Here is a 19,301-nt window from a genome sequence, read left to right on the forward strand (position 1 = left end):
CGCCGCCTTCCAGCTCCGAATGCGGAGACAAGGACGGACGCTGATTGGCGACGCTCCGCCACGTGACCGCAACGCTCCGCCGGCGCCAATTTCAAACAGGGGAACAAACTGAAAGCTGCGGTGCCCGACCCCACCCCCGGCCCCCGGCCCAGGACCCCCTCCCCTCCCGGGATCCCCCGGGATTCCCCACCCCTCCCGCACCGCCGGGGACCGGCTGGCCTGGCGCGAGTCCCCGTCCGGGACCCTGGCTCGGCCCCCAGGTTGGAGGCGCCCGGAGCCGCCCTAGGAGCCCCAGCCCGGCGGCGGCGGCGGCTGCAGCCGTGAGGTGAGCGGGGCGGAGGAGTGGAGGCCGAGGCCGGGCCTTGGAGGCAGCGGGGGGCCAGGTCGCGGGTGCCCAGGGCAGGGGGCCGCGCAGTCGGGCGCGGGACGAGAGCTGAGGTTTGGGGCCACCGGGAAGGGGGTCTGAGCGACAGTGTAGACTTGGTCTGCGTCCCCCCCCTGGCCTGTCCCCGCGTCTTTCCCAAAGCACCCCTCGGGCTTCCCTGGAAGTTTGACCTCTGCACCCTCCCGCGGCCTCGGGGGGGCCGGGCTGGCCTGCTTTCCCAGGCTGACTGTAACCGGGAGGAAGACTGGGCGGATGCCGCGTTAAGTCAGAGACCAACCTGCCCACCCACCCACACACACACACACACACACACACACACCCCGCTCCAGGTGCTCGCCCCGTTACTCCACACCACCGCCACCCCCCCACCTCAAAGGCCCCTTCTGCTTATTCAGAACCTTGCACGGTTTCCCTGGTAAGTATGGTGGCGAGCTCGGCGCAGTCACTCTGGAAGTACCCTGGGCCAGATAAAGTGTTGGCAATGGCAGGAAGAGGCTGGTCAGAACGTAGAAGGGAAAATTGAGCCTTAGACCAAAAAGATATCTTTGGGGAGGGGGGAGGGAATAATAGTGTTTACTGACTGATGGGAAAGGGAGGAAGGCTTGAAGAGCTATCAGGGGGAAGTAAAACTGAGATTTGAAATGAGAGGAAACCTAGCTATAAAGGAAAGGGAGGAGGCCAATGACAAATGTCATATGAGTGGGACAGTCATTTTCAGGGAGATATCAGATGTCCTAAAAAATGAAACAGCCCATTCCCTTGTCAAAGTACCTCTATTTAGCTAAGATTACACAATTTTTCTTAATGGTAGAGTATTCTATATATCTATTAAAATCAGCAAAGTACAATTTTTTTTTTAAATAAAACTATTTGTTTAGCATTACAAAACCTCCTTATATTGATGACACCACATTTTAGTAGTCAGGAGATAAGAACTATAGTCTTGGTTCTGGAAAAGAAATTAACACAGTAACATGCTTAGAAAGTAAAAAATATGAATAAGCACATGCAGGTACTAGAAGGTCACTATATAAATATTTTGCAAATTGTGAAAAAAAAGTGTACTTTTTAAAAATCAGTGCAAAGATAATAGCCTGTGAAATGAATGGCAGCCCTCACTGTTACGCAGGGCACATTCTGCACAAGTTTACCATGGGCCTTGAATTGAGCAGTTCCCTTTTTATCGGAGGTCTTGTGAACTGGGGATGCTTTCTTCAGCGGTGTGGCCATAGAGCAATGGTACAATCTGCCTTTCTCCTCTGATGCTATGGGCACTGACCCTTTTATTTATAAACTAAGATGGTATAAAAATGTAAAGGCTCTATCCTAAAATAGACTGGGATCAGAGTGTCGTCAGGACTCCTCATTGCCCAAATGTCCTCCTATTCCAGCAGTCCTGTCCCTACAGTCCCTGCAGATGATCTGGATTCTAATAGACAATAACAGACATTTCTACATTTTTATAACGGTCCCTCTTGTTTCTGTAGCCAAACATTCTCAAGCTTCCAGAAGACCTTCGTCTGTGTTAACCTACATTCAACCGAATCCCACTTTCCCCATTTGTATTGCTTCTGTTTGTTTCAGCTTTAGTTTTCTTTTGCCAGTAGAACTCATCTCCTTATTGTCTGAGGACTTTACAAAGGCCCAGGTCCTGTGGGCACATGCTCCTGGTCATAGGAAGAGGAACGCCTCTCTCTAACAGAACCTCCTTCTCAGCCTAACAGATCTCTGACATCGTGCTGCTCCTTGCACCTTCCAGGGTCCATGCTTGTGATTCTCAATGGAGAGTGAAAGCACAGATTCATAATGAAAACCAGCCCCCGTCGGCCACTGATTCTCAAAAGACGGAGGCTGCCCCTTCCTGTTCAAAATGCCCCAGGTGAAACATCAAAAGAGGAGCCTAAGAGGCCCCCAGCCCAACAAGAGCCTGGTCAGGCGCAGGCCTCCAAGGAGGTGGCAGCGTCCAGTTCTTGCAGGTTTCCAGCTGGGATCAAGATTATTAACCACCCCACCATGCCCAACACCCAAGTGGTGGCCATCCCCAATAATGCCAATATCCAGAGCATCATCACAGCATTGACGGCCAAAGGAAAAGAGAGTGGCAGCAATGGGCCCAACAAATTCATCCTCATCAGCTCTGGGGGAGCCCCCACTCAGCCTCCAGGACCCCAGCCTCAAGCCCAAACCAACAATGATCCCAAGAGGACAGAAGTGATCCCCGAGACCCTGGGACCAAAACCTGCAGCGAAGGATGTGAATTTTCCTAGACCACTTGGAGCCCTTCCCGGGCAGAGATGGGAGAGCTGTGGTACATGGTCTGCCAGGCAAAAGGGTGAGGAGCCCAGCCTTTCCCCATTGGCAGCAAGGACTGCAGTCAGTCGTGTAGATACCTATACTAGACAGGCATCTAGCCCGAACCCGGGGAAAGTCTTCTCTTTCTTCATTCTGAAACCTTGACCCAAATCCTTTGGGTACAGTCCAAAAGATTGTAATTATCATTTAGCACTTCTATTGCCTTCTTTATATTGGAAAAGGATTTGTTTATTGATCCTATTTGTCCTTCCCATTGACTGTATAAAGAAGTAGGAATCTTTCTCCATCTTAATAAAGGAGAAAACTGAAGCATGAAGAGGAAAAGTTATTTTCTCTATGCAGATACTTAGTAACTCCTTTATAAGATTGCTTTGACTAATCTCTAGGCTCAGTGTGGCTTAGAGGGAAATGCAACTTGAACTATGCCCCTGAATTTCTCCTGAAATCCATGATGGGGCCACAATAGATTCGCCCAATGTTCCCAATCCCTAAGGGTAGAGGTCTTAGAGAGGTGATCCCTAAGCACCACCTTCGATGGGCCTGCAAGGCATCAGATCAGGCAGCTAAGTGGCATCTTCAATTGTTTCCCTTCTAGCTGGTGGTGAGGCAGCAGGCTGCACTCTCGACAACAGCTTGACCAACATTCAGTGGCTTGGAAAGATGAGTTCTGACGGACTGGACTCCTGCGGCATCAAGCAAGAGAAGGAGGGAAAGGAGAATCGCCAGCTGGAGGAGAGTCAGGTTAAGGTGAACTGTCCTGTCATTTACTAGGGAAACCAGAGCCACGCAGAGAGGTTCTAAGAGGGGAAATGGAGCAAGTGGCCTGTGCAGCAGAATTTCCAGGTTCTGTTGTTAGCACTTCACTTAGTGCGATTCTGTATAACTTTGGAGCTACCTTTCTGCCTGGGGTCTTTCTCCCCCATCTGCAGGGAAATGTCCTTGCGGGCAGATTCCTCTGGTTCACTGTGCTCCATCAGCACTGAGTTTAGTACCCCCCACCCTCAGTTAGTATTCAGGAAATGATGAAGAGATCTTAGTTTGGAAAGCTACTTAAACTTTAAAGGGCATCCGAATGGTATGAAAGGAATACAGCATTTTTAACCATGTAGTTTTCTTAGAAGATACATTAATAGCAAATAAAGTGAGTTAGATGTGAATTTTAAATTCTTCCCCAGCAATCAAAATTGATTTGACCCGATTGTGTAGCCTGGGGTTGATTTTCACAATAGCCACACACCTCGCTTCTGTTGTATATACTATATTTTGCCATGCACAATGCACACTTTTCTGCCCAAATTTGTGAGGGAAGAATAAGGATGCGCATTATACATGGGTAGTACTAATTCTAATCTATATTAATGTTTTTAATTCTTTTATTGATGCTTATGAGTTAAAAGTGTAACCCTAGAAATCAATAACGATATCCATATGCAAAATAATATCTTGGAATACGATAATCGGTTTTGTTGAACTTATGACAAACTTGCAATGAAAGTAATTTCAGCCAACAATTCAACGAAATGAAACAAAGAGCGACGTCTTGTTGTCCACAGAGTAAGTGACTGTGACTTAATAAGACGCGTGGTGCCATCTCTGTTACCACAGGGTGAACAGGGCGACATTTCTCTTCGTACACTTTAGGCGGGAGCTGGCAATCTAGCTGATTTTTTTTTACAAAAATCCCTTGGAAAATTAAAACGAAAGATTTTTTTCCCCTGAAAGTTTGGGCCCAAAACATGGGTGCGCATTATACACGGGAGCACATTACACATGGCGAAATATGGTATCCTTTATTATTATTTTTAATTAATTAATTTATTTATTTTTATTTTATTTTTTAAAGAAAAACACGGTACCCTTTAATCATTCATTCCACAACCTTTAAAAGTGAAAATTTACATGGATGTGTACAAAAGTAAAAATTGAGTTGTTCATTTAAAACTTGTGTACTTTATAAAGTTATTTATATAAATATATAATACAATAAATTTATGTTTATATAAATATGCATTAAATAAACATATAAATTTATAAATATGTATATAAATGTAATAAAGCTCAATATTTTAAAATGTGAATGATCAGCTCCTTGCCTAAGACTTAGCCAAATGTGTGCTTTGCAGACATTTGTCCTGTACTCTTGGACATATTTCTCTCACACAAACGTTGAAAGGAGATGGATTTATTCACATCACATCAGGAGTAGGAATCGGACTAAGACCTAGGTCTCTTGACCCCCAAGTCTGAAAAGTGGGTGTGCTTTTAGAGCAAAATCAATGCATGAAGAATCAGAATGTATACCCAAACTTTCCTGAGAGGTTTTCAACTAGCAAACACTGGAGTTCTACTTATGATTGGTCAGTATCCTTCACAAAATGAATAAAGACAGAGAAGTGGTTCTACATTGTCTGGGGACCAGACTGGATCATCTCTCAGATTCTGCCTAATTCTAATCTTTTATTCTATGGAACAGCGGTCTCAGATGAGTTTGTTTCCAGTGTGATTTTATGGGACACAAGGCTTCTCTAGGGAACGTCCTTCGAGCGGGGGTGGAGGAGACCTTGTGAATGCTTCCATGTCGTTCCCTTTTCTCTCTCCCTCTGGCTTCTTACAAACCCCAGGTTGAGGAGCCCCCGGGAGCATCGCCGTCCTGGCAGGACTCTGTGTCTCAGCGGCCCCCATACTCTTACATGGCCATGATACAATTCGCCATCAACAGCACCGAGAGGAAGCGCATGACCTTGAAAGACATCTACACTTGGATCGAGGACCACTTCCCTTATTTTAAGCACATGGCCAAGCCAGGCTGGAAGGTACTGTGTCCCATAACAAGCAAAGTCAAGGCCGCTCTGGCCTGACAGGTGTCTACACAGATGTGCAGCAGTCTGTGTCCGGTGTCCTGAGGGAAAGTTAAGTGCAAAGGATGCTAGAACTATAAACAATTATATCTTTTGGATTGTGACGTGATCCTGCTGCATCCAGGCAAGACCATTGATCAGAGCTGGGCAGCCACATGTGTCACTACCTAAGGTTTATGGGGACTTTTCAGTGTAGCACTAAGCTCACTTGTGCTGCACTGAACAGCAACTGGAGTCACTAAGTAGCCTTATGAAAAGACCTTTTTAAAAAATGCTGTCTGTGAGCCTCATGATTCACCTCTGATGTCACATATTATCTCTAGAAGGCAGGGATTCTCTCTTCATTTTGTTCATGGGAACACAGATGCCTGGAAGTCATTGCAGCTCACACAACAATGTCAGCGCCACAGTTCAGGTCCTCTGACAGATGCTCACCTCCAAGCCAAAGGTCTTTTGTTTGCTTCTCCCCACGGGAGAACTTTTAACGTCCCCCTCGCACCTCAGCTACATTTCCCAGCTTCTTACTGTTGCTACGCGCCTGTCTTCCTATTGGCTATTGCTTCGCAGTCTCACTCCTCGTTCTTAGTTGGTGTTTCCCTAACACCCACCTAAGCAATGGCCTCAGCCTTAATCCCTGGGTAGATGGGCTTATGGCTGAGTTGGGCGACTCTGCAGCGTGACGGTCAGGGAGCGAGGTGGACACTCCACTAAGCCTGCGCTGAGTACAGTGAGTGAGGCCTGAGGCTGGTTTCCCTACAGGAAACAGCAAAGGTGATGCTTCTGAAGCTAAAGCACCTCCTCACCGGTTGCCTTTCTCTTCTTTCAGAATTCCATTCGCCACAACCTTTCTCTGCATGACATGTTTGTTCGCGAGACGTCTGCCAATGGCAAGGTCTCCTTTTGGACCATTCACCCCAGTGCCAATCGCTACTTGACTTTGGACCAGGTGTTTAAGGTGAGTGTCCTGGCTTCGTCTGAATGGGGCCAGAGTTGGAGGTGGTCATATCCATCTCAAAAAGGAAACAAGTCGTCCTTGTGATGAGCTTAACTGATCAGGGCAGAGTTAGAAGCCAGCCAGCCCCACAGGTGATTTGCATGTAACTCACAGGATTAAGTGCAGTTGACAAATACCAAATGACACACTTTGGTGCTAAACCAGGCCCTGGAGAGGATTGCTCTGATCCAAATAGAGGACATCGCGAGGCAGCATTTCCCTAACTGCCCTGTGGATAAGAACTGCCTGGGATGCTTATTAAAATACAGCTTCCCGGGCTCTTGTCTGGGGGCTTCTGATTCAGTGGGTCTGGGATGGGCCCAGAAATATGTATTTTTAACAAGCACCTCAGGTGATTCTTACAGACAAAGTCTGAGAAAACTTGTTTTAAAAAAACACTTTAGGCTGGAGACCAGCAAGCGAGCTAGCATTCAGAAGCAATTGTGTTGGGATTTCAGAGTGCCCATACGCTCCTAGCTGTCACCATTCTCCTGGGAGGGACAGTTGTCCAGGGTGGCCCTCGGCGCCAGTCAGGAATAGGTGTTTTTCCCAATGTGGTCGGCCTGGTTGACCGTGCTGGTGGTAACTTCATCTCATTTCTCTCCCACAATGCCTGACCGCCACCAGCCACTGGACCCAGGGTCTCCACAATCGCCCGAGCACTTGGAATCAGTAAGATTCTTTCCCTCTGGCTCGGGGCTTGGCCTTGTTTTCCTTTCACTGCTCAGCATGGCTTTAGTGGACAGGGACAAGACACTAAGCAGGGGAAGGGAGCCTGTGGCTGGGTGACTGCCAGCCCTGCACACAGGGCACCCCGAGCTTCTGGGAGTGAGGCACTGTGTGACTGCCACCTCATCTCCCCAGAAGGAGGGCTTGTGCCCACTGCTCCTGCCCCTCACATCACGAAGGCACACTGAGCAGAGCGTGCGTGGCAGGACGACATGGCATGGGCGTGGTGCGTGTGGCACAGCAACCACAGTGCATGGCGGGCCTGGCAGGTGGCAGTGTTTCCTCTGGCTTTCCTTTGCCACTCCTAGAGCTCCATGCTTTAGCATCCCCTGGGGTGGTGAGGACACATGGATGAGGTGCTGGGACCATCTGACACCGTGCGTCTGTGTGCTGTCCACCTTTGCCACTATCTAGGCTTTGGTGGCAGAGCTCGCCTGCAACCTCCCAGAGCAGCTTCCATTTCTGGGCTGTCGGTTAGCTCAGTGCACGGTGCCAGAGCAGCCAGTGGGTGCCCCCACCGTCTCCCCGCCTGATTAACCCAGGTTTCTTTCTCTCCCTGTCTGCCACACGCAGCAGCAGAAGCGGCCCAATCCTGAGCTCCGCCGGAATGTGACCATCAGAGCCGACCTCCCCCTGGGCGCACGTTAGTATGGGAGAGTGGACTTCCGGCCTGAGCCTTGCTCTGGGAGCACGGCCGGAAGGGATCAGACTCCGATGCTGTGCCCAGCTCAGAGGGATCTGATCCCAGAGGGGAGGAGAAGGGGTGTGTCCTGGACCTCTGCCCCTCACCGATCCTATTTCCTCCCAGGGCGGAAGATGAAGCCGCTGCTGCCCCGCGTCAGTTCGTATCTGGTGCCCATCCAGTTCCCGGTGAACCAGCCGCTGGTGCTACAGCCCTCGGTGAAGGTGCCACTGCCCCTGGCAGCTTCCCTCATGAGCTCAGAGCTTGCCCGCCATAGCAAGCGAGTCCGCATTGCCCCTAAGGTGAGTGGCTTCTGATTTCCTCGGAGGAGTAAAAGTGTTGGACCTACACCTGCAACGCACTCTGCTGAATGTTCCTTGAGAAGCTTATACGTCTAGTTGGGCAGACAAGGCATACATACAAAGGAAAACTTAATAATAAAAGCTAAGAAGGAATTTAGATTACAATGTAATGGTATCAGAAGGCCCATAAATACCTGATGAGTTTATAAGAATTCAGACAAGGTGATGATGATAGATGGGCGGGGAGGGTTAAGGAAGAGTTTGCAAGGGAAGTAGGACTTAGAAAGGAGTAGATTTAGGTAAGCAAACAGGTGTAGAGAGAGCATGGAGGCAGGAGATGCCAGCTTGTGCCCAGTAACAGTGGAGGGCCTGCGTCAGTCTGGCTCCGAGTTTCTCAGCCTCGGCACTGTTGACATTTAGAGCTGGATAAATCTTTGCTGGGGGTGAAGGGCTGCTGCCCTGTGCACCTGTGCACGGGAGGATGTTTAATGACATCCCTTGTCTCCTCCCACTAGATGCCAGGAGCACTCCCACCCCAACCTGTGTGACAATCAGAATGTCTCCAGACATGGCCAAATGTTTCCTGGGGGCAGAATCACTCCCCGATGGAGCACCACTGGTCTGGTTGTAGGGAAAGTGAGGAGATTAAGTTAAGGCCATACGGCGATGAGCTACCAAGTCTGAACTTAACCCTCTCGAGAAGGTTTTGAGAGCAGGAGCTGACCTATAACACAGTAGGGAAAAGGGCGCCTGCCCCCTCACTGAGATGGAAATAGCATGGGCTCTGGAGTTTAGAGAGCCTTGGGTTTGCTTTTGTTTTATTTAAAAAATATTTTTAAAGTACATATAAAATTATACAGATCACTATATATAATTTTACATATGTGTATTAATGTGATCATAGCATGTGTATTGTTTTTGTTTTAATGCAGTCTTTTTCCTCCTTCTTTTTGTCTCCCCTCCATTTCCCCTTCACCCGCACCACCCTCACTCCCCAAGCTAACCCATGTTGACAATTTAGAATGCTTTCTTCCATACTTTATCCATGCTCTTAGTATAACAGACATATATAGCCATAGTCATTTTATATATACACACACAACACAACATTGAAAATGGGATCATATTACACACTCTGCTTCATGGAAATTCTTCCAAACCACTTGGCATAGCTCTAATTCATTGTCTTTTTTTTTTTTTCCCTCAATTTTTTCCCCCCTTCTTCTTTTATTGGGGAATGTCAGGGAACAGCGTGCCTCTCCAGGGCCCTTCAGCCCCAAGCCAAGTCACTGTTCTTTCAATCTAGTTGTGGAGGGCGCAGCCGACCCCCAAGCCCAGTTGCTGTCTTCAATCCTAGTTGCAGGGGGCGCAGCCCACATCCCACGCAGGAATCGAACCGGCAACCCTGCTGCTGAGAGCTTGCACTCTAACCAACTGAGCCATCCGGCTGCCCTAATTCATTATCTTTTAATGGCCACCTAATATTCCATGGTGTGGCTATGCCATAATTTTTCCAGCCATTCCACTTTTATGGGCACATTTTGTTTCTAGTTCTTTTGCCTTATGAACAACATTGCAATAAATATCTTTGCAAGTATCTTTCTTACTAATGCTTTCATGTCTGTGGGATAGAGTCCCAGATATGAGATTGCTCAGTGAAGAGGTATTCTAAATTTTACCTATTATTGCTAGATTGCTTTTCCAAAAAAATCTGTGATAACTCGCATTTCCACCAGCAGGGTATGACAAGACCTGTGTCTTTCTTTGCCAGCAATTGGCGTTATTAATTTTTTTAATATTTGCCTATCTAATGTGCATAAATGATGTCTTCATAAACTATTTGCTTAGCAGTAAATGTGAGCACCTCCTCATTATATTTGGTCACTTGGGATTGTTCACTATGAAATGTTTATTTATGGACATGGCCCATTTTTCTACAGGGTTTCGTTAATAATTTGTGGGAGTTCTTTGTTGTTAAAATATTAACCTTGTCTTTTATGCTGAAGATATTTTTTTACTTCTATTGTCTGTTTCTGAACTTTGTTTATAGTATCTCTTGCCACAGTAAGGTACTAAATTTTTATATGGTCAAATATGTATCTCTTCTCTTTTACAGCTTCTGGGTTTCCAGTCTTGGTTAAGAAGGGTCACCCCTACCCTCAGATTGTACATGTAGTCTCCTAGGTTCTCTTTCAGGATTTGTATGGTTTTAATTTTTCTGTTGTCTTTGTAGATGGTATAAAATAGATATCTAATTTTATTTTATCTCAGATAGATAATGATTATGTCAGCACCATATTAAATGCTCTCTCTTCGCCCCCCCCCCCCCCGAACTGCCCTGGAACTGAACTACTACCTTCGTCATATATTCTTATTGGGGAAGGGGAACAGGACTTTATTGTGGAACAGTGTGTACTTCCAGGCCTTTTTTCCAAGTCAAGTTGTCCTTTCAATCTTAGTTGTGGACGGTGCCGTTCAGCCTCAAGTTGTCCTGAAATTCACTCTTAGTTGTGGAGGGAGCAGCTCAGCTCCATGTCTCTTGCGGGAGTCGAACCGGCAACCTTGTGGTTGAGAGGATGCGCTCCAACCAACTGAGCCATCCGGGAGCTCAGCTGCTTCTCTGCTCAAGGTGCCGTGTTCAATCTTAGTTGCAGGGGGCGCTGCCCACCATCCCTTGTGAGACTCGAGGAATCGAACTGGCATCCTTGTGGTTGAGAGCCCACTGGCCCATGCGGGAATCGAACCGGTAGCGTTCGGAGTTAGGAGCACGGAGCTCCAACCGCCTGGGCCACCGGGCCAGCCCGTCATATATTCTTGTATTTTATACTTTTTAAGATTTTAAAAAGACAAAAAGAGGATCAGTAGCAGCATGTCACTTAATTTAGTCATGATCTTGTGTCCCGCCTGGTGACTGGGTTGAGTCTCGAGGTTTCGACAGCTCTCTTCCACCTTATCCCTGCTTGCCTTTCAGGTGCTGCTGGCTGATGAGGGGGTAGCCCCTCTGCCCACTGCAGGACCAGTGAAAGAGGAGAAACTCCTGCTTGGAGAAGAGCTGTGCCCTCTGCTTCCAGTTCAGTCCATCAAGGAGGAAGACATCCAGGGGGAGGAAATGCCACAGTTAGGGCGGCCCATCAAGGTGGAGAGCCCGCCCCTGGAAGAGTGGCCCTCGCCATGCCCGTCGGTCAAAGAGGAGCTGTCTCAGTCCTGGGAGGACTCGTCCCACTCTCCCACTCCAAGGCCCAAGAAGTCCTACAGTGGGCTCAAGTCCCCAGCCCGGTGTGTCTCGGAAATGCTCGTGATTAAACGAAGGGAGCGGAGGGAAAGGAGCCGGTCTCGAAGGAAACAGCACCTACTGCCTCCCTGTGTGGATGAGCCCGAGCTGGTCTTCTCAGAGGGCCCCGGGACTTCGCGACGAGCCCCAGAGCTCGCTCTCCCCTCAGAGTCCTCTGCGCCTGCCTCCCAGCTTGGCTACTCCCAGGGGGAGGAAGGACCTTTTAAGACACCCATTAAGGAGACGCTGCCCGTCTCCTCCACCCCAAGCAAATCTGTCCTCCCCTTGACCCCTGAATCCTGGAGGCTCACACCCCCAGCCAAAATCGGGGGGCTAGATTTCAGCCCAGTACGAACCCCCCAGGGTCCCTTCGGTCCCTTGCATGACTCCCTGGGGCTGACAGATCTCAGTACCACCCCGCTGAAAAATATCCCCCTCTTTGATTCACCTCAAGAGCTCCTCAATTCCGAGCCCTTTGACCTCCCCTCTGACCCCTTCAGGAGCTGTTCCCCCTCAGATATGGAGGTCCCCAAGCCAGGCTCCCCTGAGCCACAGGTTGCCAGCCTTTCAGCCAACCGTTCCCTCACAGAAGGTCTGGTTCTGGACACAATGAATGACAGCCTCAGCAAGATCCTGCTGGACATCAGCTTCCCTGGCCTGGAGGAGGATCTGCTGGGCCCTGACAGCGCCAGCTGGGCTCAGCTCATCCCCGAGCTGCGGTAGAGACCTGTCCATTCCCGGGCACTCGTGGGGCTGGGCCTAGGCCGTGCAAGGCCTCTGTGTAAGGACAGCAGGCAGGGCCTGTCCGCTCCTCGAGCCCACCTTGCCTGGTTATGCCGAGGCAGACGTCACGCCATAGCTGCCACTGGGCCCTCTGCAAGCAGCAAGGCCCTGGTGACTGGTTGCTGCCCTGTGCTTCCCGCGAGGACCTGATTCCTCCCTATCCCTGCTTCAGCTGGAAGGTGGGCATAGCAAAGACAAGGGTGAAACAAGAAAAGGAATTCCTCAAACTCTGTGTTCTGCACCCAGCAGTCCCTCACCTTCCCTGTTCCTTGCAGGGGGGCCCTTGTAAATAGTGTATATTCTCCAAAATTATCCTCTAATTATAAATGTAAGCTTATTTCCTTAGATCATTATCTAGAGACTGCCAGGTGGGTAGGACGACAGCGGTGTCAGTTGGCTTCTGTTCCTTGCTCTTAGTTCCTAGAGAAGGGGGGACCTGCGGTGCACGGTTTCTTCCAGGCCCAAGGTACCTGCCTCAAGGGTTCTTTACTGTAGGCCCCCAGACAGGTGGATCTGCTTGCCAGGGTCCCTCTTATTGCCCCTGCCTCCCACCTCCTCATGTTTCCAAGTCAGCTTTCCCACAAGAAGTCCTGGTTATGAGGTCTCTTGTGATAGGTCGAGTTGAATTGGGGGTCAGGGGTGGATGCATCTAAAGCAAGAGTGGGTGCCCAGATGTGCACCCATGACATGTTTCCCTGATAATGTCCCTAATCATGCCAGAGAGACTAGCATTGATGAGAACATGGCCCAAGGTGTGAGAAGGCGGAAAGGGCCCTGACCTGCCTGGCTCCCTTAGCTTGCACCGCAGCTTTGCAAAGAGCTACCCTCGGCCCCAGCTGACCACGTGCATGGGAGCCAGCTCAAGAACACTACTGTAACCACTATTCAATAAAATCCAGGCTGCAAATGCTGGTCTCTGGTGTGTCTGTCTGGCCCCTACGGCATAAGGAGGGGTTGGAAAAGAAAGTGGGTGGTAAAAAAAAAAAAAAGAAAGTGGGTGGTGATAAAGATGGTAGGAATGGAGGAGGCAAGGCCTGAAGCCAACACGGAGAAGCACCTGAAGGAGAGTGCAAAGGAGCTGAGCGTGGATCACCTGTCTCACACCCTGCGCAGGCACACAGCCTTTCGAACGGGAACTGGCAGCTTTCCCAGTGCTGGTCCTGCTCAGCCAGTCCCCAGGAAGGGAAAGGCCTACACGGGCAGACCTCAGAACGTTAGGGAAGGAAGGGCCCCCTTCTAGGTGCCTCAAGACCACCTCCACCCCCTACCCAAGGCCTGGAAGCCAGCCTGCCCTGCTTTTCTTCCCAGGCCCTCCTGGCCAGTCCCCAGAAGCAGCTCCCGTTACCATCTTTTGCAGTCAGAACTTAAGAGTCCCATCTCTTGCCTGTGTCACCTGAAGCAGCCAGGTCCCCAGGGAGTAATGAGCCCTCCTCCCTATGTCACCACTCAGGAAGCATCACCATAGCAACCCCAGCAGCAAACAATGCTGCCAGTAAGATCTTCCCTACAGAGCTGTCCCTCCCAGCAATCAGGCTCAGAAGAAAATGGCCTGTCACCCACGAACATCACCCAGAGGACGGAATAATCCATCCCATGTCAGAGAACCTTTCCTGCAGGTAGGGACCCAGGCCCCATCCCTGGGGTGGGCCAGGTTTTCTCCAGGGCAGCAGATCTCTGGGCCCATGACCTCTGCTGTCTTCTCTTAGTCCCATGATTCTGTGAACACGGAGCTCAGAACAGAGGAGAGGAGATGCCTGGTTATTACATCTGGGGTGGTCACACAGAAATGACAGGGGACCTGGCCCACGAAACAGGTGACTTATGGAATTAGAAAAGTCCTAGGAGTGTACTGGAGGAAGAGGCATCTTTGAAGAAGATGGGTAGTGCGGACAGACAGACAGACGGCCTAGGTCCCAGCTCTGCCACTCACTCTCCTGGCACTTTGGATGAGTTATTTACCCTCATTGTATTTGCTCTTTGCATCTTTGAGAAGGGGACCATGACAGCACCTGCTCATAGGGCTGTGAGGGTTAAACAAGGTGTGGATGAGTATTTAGCATATTTGCTACAGTTTATTTCATGGGGGTGGGGCCCAGAAAGGGGAGGGACCAACATTCTAAATGCTTTCTATACTTGATGGTATTTTAATGAGAAGTGAGGGCCACACAGCAATGACAGAGAAACGAGTCAGAGGAGGAGTCTAGGATAGGAAAGCACCCAGCCCCCAAGCTCTGGAGAAAGACTTCCCTTCTACACTTGGCTTGGTAAGGCGTGTTTTTCCTCAGGATTTCCTCAGGCCTGATGTGTCCTGTTAGGAGCACCCATTCCTGGGCGAGAGTGTGGAAGCACCACAATGGAGAGGATGGGTGAAAGGAAGGAGCGAAGAGGGGAAATTCAAGTTGAGGAAAGAGGGTAGGAAATCAAATCCCAAACCCGAGAGATGGAAAGAGAACAACAGGTGAGAAGTCCATGAAGTTCCTGCAGGTAGGGGGAGAATAATACAGAGCAGACATGGTTCCATGCTGGGCCATCAGTGTCCTGATGGGAATCCTGTGTCTGGAGGAGGCTGGCAGCTTCTTTCCTCTGCAGCTGCTCCTGGAAGAAGAGGCAGAGTGCCGGCAAGCTCCCTTTGTCTTTCCCTAGATGGTTGAGGCCGGTGAGGCCCTACTGGCCTCCCACACGTGGCCTCAGCGTGAGTTCTTCCTCCCGGATGAGCCCTGGGAATGGCCTGGCTTCACCCGGCAAGCCTACCACCAGCTGGCCCTCAAGCTGCCACCCTGCACAGACACGAAGTCCAAGGTACACCACCGACTAATCCACCCATGGAAGGACACAACGGAGCACACGTGGGGCTTTCACACGTGGCTCGATGTGGGGCGCTTGCCGGCTACCTTCCCCGCCAGGCCCGACAGGCCCTATGATAGTAATGTCTGGCGCTGGCTGACGGACTCCAGGGCTCACTGCTGCCCCCCAGCAGAGCCCCCCATCCCCCCTCCCTCCTGGATGGGTCAAAACAGCTTTCTGACCTTCATCTGCTGTAATCCTCCTATCTTCTTGGATGCGAATAGGAAGAGCCAGGTGATTTTCAGGACAGCGAAGGAACTAAGAGAGATGGAGAAACTCAAACTGAGGAGTGAAGCGAGGGCACCTCCACTTGATGCCAATGGCCACATCCTGCCCCCAAAGAACTTCAAGAAGTAAGAGGCACTCCTTCCTCAGGGAGCTCACCCAGCAACCCACGTTCAGGTGACCCCTCCCTCTTTCTGCTTCCTGTGGCTGATATCTCACTTGATTCTTTAACTTTCCCACCTCTGGTCATCAAAAACTAAACTCTGTTCTGAATGTAGCTGGAAGGAAGGGATGGAGGCAAGGGAAGGACAGCTAGGAGAGGGGTTCAATTTTTTAACTAAAATTATGGGGATGCGACCATGTGCTTAACAGCTGCTAGGCCCTGGGGAGACGGAGAAATGCCATTCAGTCCCCGCCCTTAAGGAGCTTACGAAAAGGCAGGAACCTACCTACAGGAACCTACCTACATACATGCGTGGAAAGAAATCTATCAATACAAGCCCACACGTGCTAAGTGCCCAAAGTGTGAGACAGAGGATGGGTGTTGTAAGAATGTCTGTTATTAATGGAAAAACCTGAAAGCTGGAATCGGAGGCTAGAATTAAAGTCCAGACTGTGTTCCTTTGGCAAATTGCTTAGCTTTTCCAGACTCAGTTCCATTGTTGATTGTTAATAACTCCATTATCAACAAAATAGGCATGGTAAATACTATGCCTACCTCAGTGAGGGAAGATAAAGTGGGTTAATGAATATACGAAAGCTCTAAATAAAAAATAGACATTAGTACAGAAATTCAGATGAGGGAGGGCCGGAGGGATTGCCGTGGGCTGCCATGTCCTCCCAGGAAGGCTTCTTGAGGAATTGGATGAAGGCTGGAAAGGCAGAAAGGAGGGGCTGCCTGGTGTGAGCAGAGACAGGAATGTGAAAGGAGCTATTTGAGAACCCCACAGCTCTCCCCACCTTGCCCATCGTGGGAAATCACAGATATGGCCATACTGGGTCCTGTCCAGTAGGAGTGGCCGGAAAGGAAGAGAGGAATAAGGAATGGAATGTCTCAAATTCCAACCCCAAGGGCATTAACGGAAGCAGTGAGAGGTTGGAGGGGGAGGCTGTGGAGATCTGTAATCTTAAAAAAGCAATGCCAGTAGTTGGTAATTTTGAGACAAGAGTTTTCAGGACCTTCGCTTCCCTCTACTGTCCCTACAATGAAGACTAATTTTTTTATTTTTAATTTGTTTTATATTTATTTATTTATTTTTGCAATGAAGATTACTGATGGCTAATATGGGCCAACACTAGGCACACAAAGGTGAAGACTTAGAACACTCCTCAAAAAAACTTAGTGAAATGATCGTGCCAGATGTTGTTCTAATCACTTTAACTATATTATTTAATCCTCCCATTCCCTCAGAATAGGAACTATTATGATCAACCCCATGTTGCAGATGGGGCATCTGAAGCACAGAGAGCTCGACTATCTTGTTCACGTTCACACAGCCTGTGAACGGCAGGGCTAGGATTTGAACCCAGGGAGCTCAGCTCCCGAGCTGCATTCCTACCCACTCTGCTCCACTCCACTCTTGTCTGATTGGGGAATCAGACAAGTTCACAGACATGTCTAATAGAACAGAATGGTCAATAAAGGCAGTATAAGAAGATACAGTTAGCCATAAAAGGAGCTCAGCACAGAGCCTGGCGTACGGTAATGATGGTGATGGCAAGAGCAGCGTGGCCTCTGGGGGCAGTCTACCTGGCTCCATCACGAACCCGCTATATAACCTGGAGCTTCGTAAACTCTTCAAGCCTCACTTTCCTCAAGTATGTATTGGAGCCAGTCCATGCAGGGTTTTCAGAAGAGTCCTATGGACAGGACCTGGCAGACAGAAGGGGCTCTGTAAATCGTGTCGTCATTAGTACAGCGTCTCCATGGGAGAAGGATCCTGGTGTCGCTTATTGCTGCTGTAGGCCTAGCCCCTGGAGCCAGGAATGAAGGCATGAGTCCCAGACAGGGTTTTGCTATTCACAGAGGAGGAGGTATTTGAGCTGGCCCTTCAAGGCTGTGTACAGTTCAGCAGGTGGGAACAAGAAAGAGTGGTGAGAGCAAAGGCCCACCCAGCCCTGTCATTCCTCTTGAGCCGCTCTGCCAGAGGTTATCGTAAATTGTTAAAATGACTCTAGATCCACGAGAGAGCACATTCTGAGCATGAGAGACCCACAGGACTTCAGACAAGGTCTAAGCCTCCAGATGCTCATGATCTTGCTGGGAAATAGAATATTTATATATAAAGCCAGCCATTCTCAGATCTGGTGGTACATTAGAGTCACCTGGGCTTCTGTAGAAAAATGTTGAGGTTTGAGCCCTGCCTGGGAGATTCTAACTTACCTGACCTGGGGTGGGGGGAGGGGTAGCCTGGGCACTAGTGTTTTTAAAAAGCTGCTGAGGGTGGTTCTTTCATGCAGCCCGGCCTGAGAAGTTCTGATATAAACCAAAGACAGCAAACGGGGTTATCTGCTGGGCAAAGCACGTTGAGCAACAGGAAATTTGCCGCTATTCAAATATGGCTTTTAAAATGTCCATTTCCCACTGTTGGACTTAATATGACAGGCCTGTAGAAGATGCAGCCATCACACCAGGTGTTGGGAGGCAGCAGGTCAGAGCAGGAAGGGCTCTTGGATAGCGTCGTGTTCACCAGTGACGAGAAGGAGACTTGCGCTGAGTTCGCTCTCCTTGGGGGATACTTAGAGTCTGGATAATGATGTGACCTATAACATGTCGCAAGGCTGGAAGATTGACCCGATAAACACAATTATTCGGGCCTAATGCCAAACATGCACACACAGGGTGCAGGCCATTTGGAATAGAGTAATATGCAATTAGGAAAAGAGACGAAGGGATTCCACACGCCCTATCTCTCACTAGCTTGTGGAAGGCAGCAGCATGACACTTTCCCATCTCACCCCCTTCTACCATACCTGATCTCTCCTTTGACCTCTCTGTTCTCTCCACACCTTCCCCCCCCCAACAGGTACCGACACATCTCAGCTGGCGGGAGGTTGGAACCCCTCGGCCTCCAGCTCCTGCCCAACCCACTTCCCGATGATTCTGCCAGGGGCTGGCCATGCCCGAATCCTCTGCCTCATTACCGGGAGAAGGCGCTCAAGTTGGCTTTGATCCCCAGTGCGCCGCTAGACCAGGACCTCGTGAGAAGCTACCAAACCCTGACAGAGGACCGGGTGCCCTTGCCCCTCCACCATCTCCCCAAGGCACAACCCAGCCAAGACTTAGCGAGGAAGAGAAAGAGAAGAGCTGAACACACCTAGAAAAGCTTCCAGATGGGTGGGGACCATGGTGGGCAGACAGACCCCCAGGCTCCAGTGCTCTCAACCAATGTGCCTTTAGCAAGAAGCCTTTGGGGTGGCTGAAGGACTCTGGCTTCTGCAGAACACGACCTGTCTGCCATCCCCCCAACTTCAAGCCACCTCTGTAGCCCAGGCTCCTCAAGAATCTACCGAAACCCTAAATTGTTCTCTGTCCTCCTTGGAGGACTCTCTCATAGCAGCTAGGAAGACTGAGGGGCGGGTAGAGCAGACAGCACAAGGGCGATACAGTTCCTACGGCCAGAATGGGGAGTGGGGAGGAAGAACGTGTGTGTGTGTGTGTGTGTGTGTGTGTGTGTTGGAGTGGGGAAGTGGTGCTGTAAGAAATGTGATGAGAAGTTACCTCTACTCCCATAGCCCATTGAAACAAGACTGGGATTGGTCAGGGTACAGAAAGCTTCTTAGGCAAAAATAACCTTGATGCCTCCCCTCCCTGGACCATTTAATGTCTGGACAAAGGCTGGAAGCAACTCTGCTGGGCTGCAGGTCCCATGCAGGGTTTGGGGGAGCAGAGGCCAGGCCATGGCTGGTGTTGGA

At 49.8% G+C, this 19,301-nt stretch overlaps 2 protein-coding genes across 2 annotated transcripts; both read left to right on the forward strand.

The window, feature by feature from the left end:
* The first annotated feature begins 2,144 nt into the window (after nt 1–2,144).
* Nucleotides 2,145–13,221, forward strand: FOXM1 (forkhead box M1). Its single transcript, XM_081060639.1, has 8 exons — nt 2,145–2,717; nt 3,294–3,445; nt 5,320–5,511; nt 6,383–6,511; nt 7,178–7,222; nt 7,853–7,922; nt 8,088–8,263; nt 11,235–13,221. The coding sequence occupies exons 1-8, from the start codon at nt 2,192–2,194 to the stop codon at nt 12,255–12,257; spliced, it is 2,313 nt and encodes a 770-aa protein (XP_080916765.1). The 5' UTR covers nt 2,145–2,191; the 3' UTR covers nt 12,258–13,221.
* Nucleotides 13,222–13,861: 640 nt separating this feature from the next.
* TEX52 (testis expressed 52) lies at nt 13,862–18,707 on the forward strand (the record flags this gene model as incomplete). The annotated part of the gene is made up of 3 exons (XM_081060640.1): nt 13,862–13,933; nt 14,961–15,514; nt 18,413–18,707. The coding sequence occupies 3 exons, from the start codon at nt 13,862–13,864 to the stop codon at nt 18,705–18,707; spliced, it is 921 nt and encodes a 306-aa protein (XP_080916766.1).
* Between the last annotated feature and the right edge of the window lie 594 nt (nt 18,708–19,301).

Source organism: Rhinolophus hipposideros (assembly GCF_964194185.1).
Source record: "Rhinolophus hipposideros genome assembly, chromosome: 9".
Classification (NCBI taxonomy): Eukaryota; Metazoa; Chordata; class Mammalia; order Chiroptera; family Rhinolophidae; genus Rhinolophus; species Rhinolophus hipposideros.

Coding starts and splice junctions, on each gene's coding strand:
- FOXM1 (XM_081060639.1), top strand. CDS start 2,192: ATGAAAACCAGCCCCCGTCGGCCACTGATTCTCAAAAGACGGAGGCTG. Junction 2,718..3,293: donor ATGGTCTGCCAGGCAAAAGG/GTGAGGAGCCCA, acceptor TTTCCCTTCTAG/CTGGTGGTGAGGCAGCAGGC. Junction 8,264..11,234: donor GAGTCCGCATTGCCCCTAAG/GTGAGTGGCTTC, acceptor CTTGCCTTTCAG/GTGCTGCTGGCTGATGAGGG.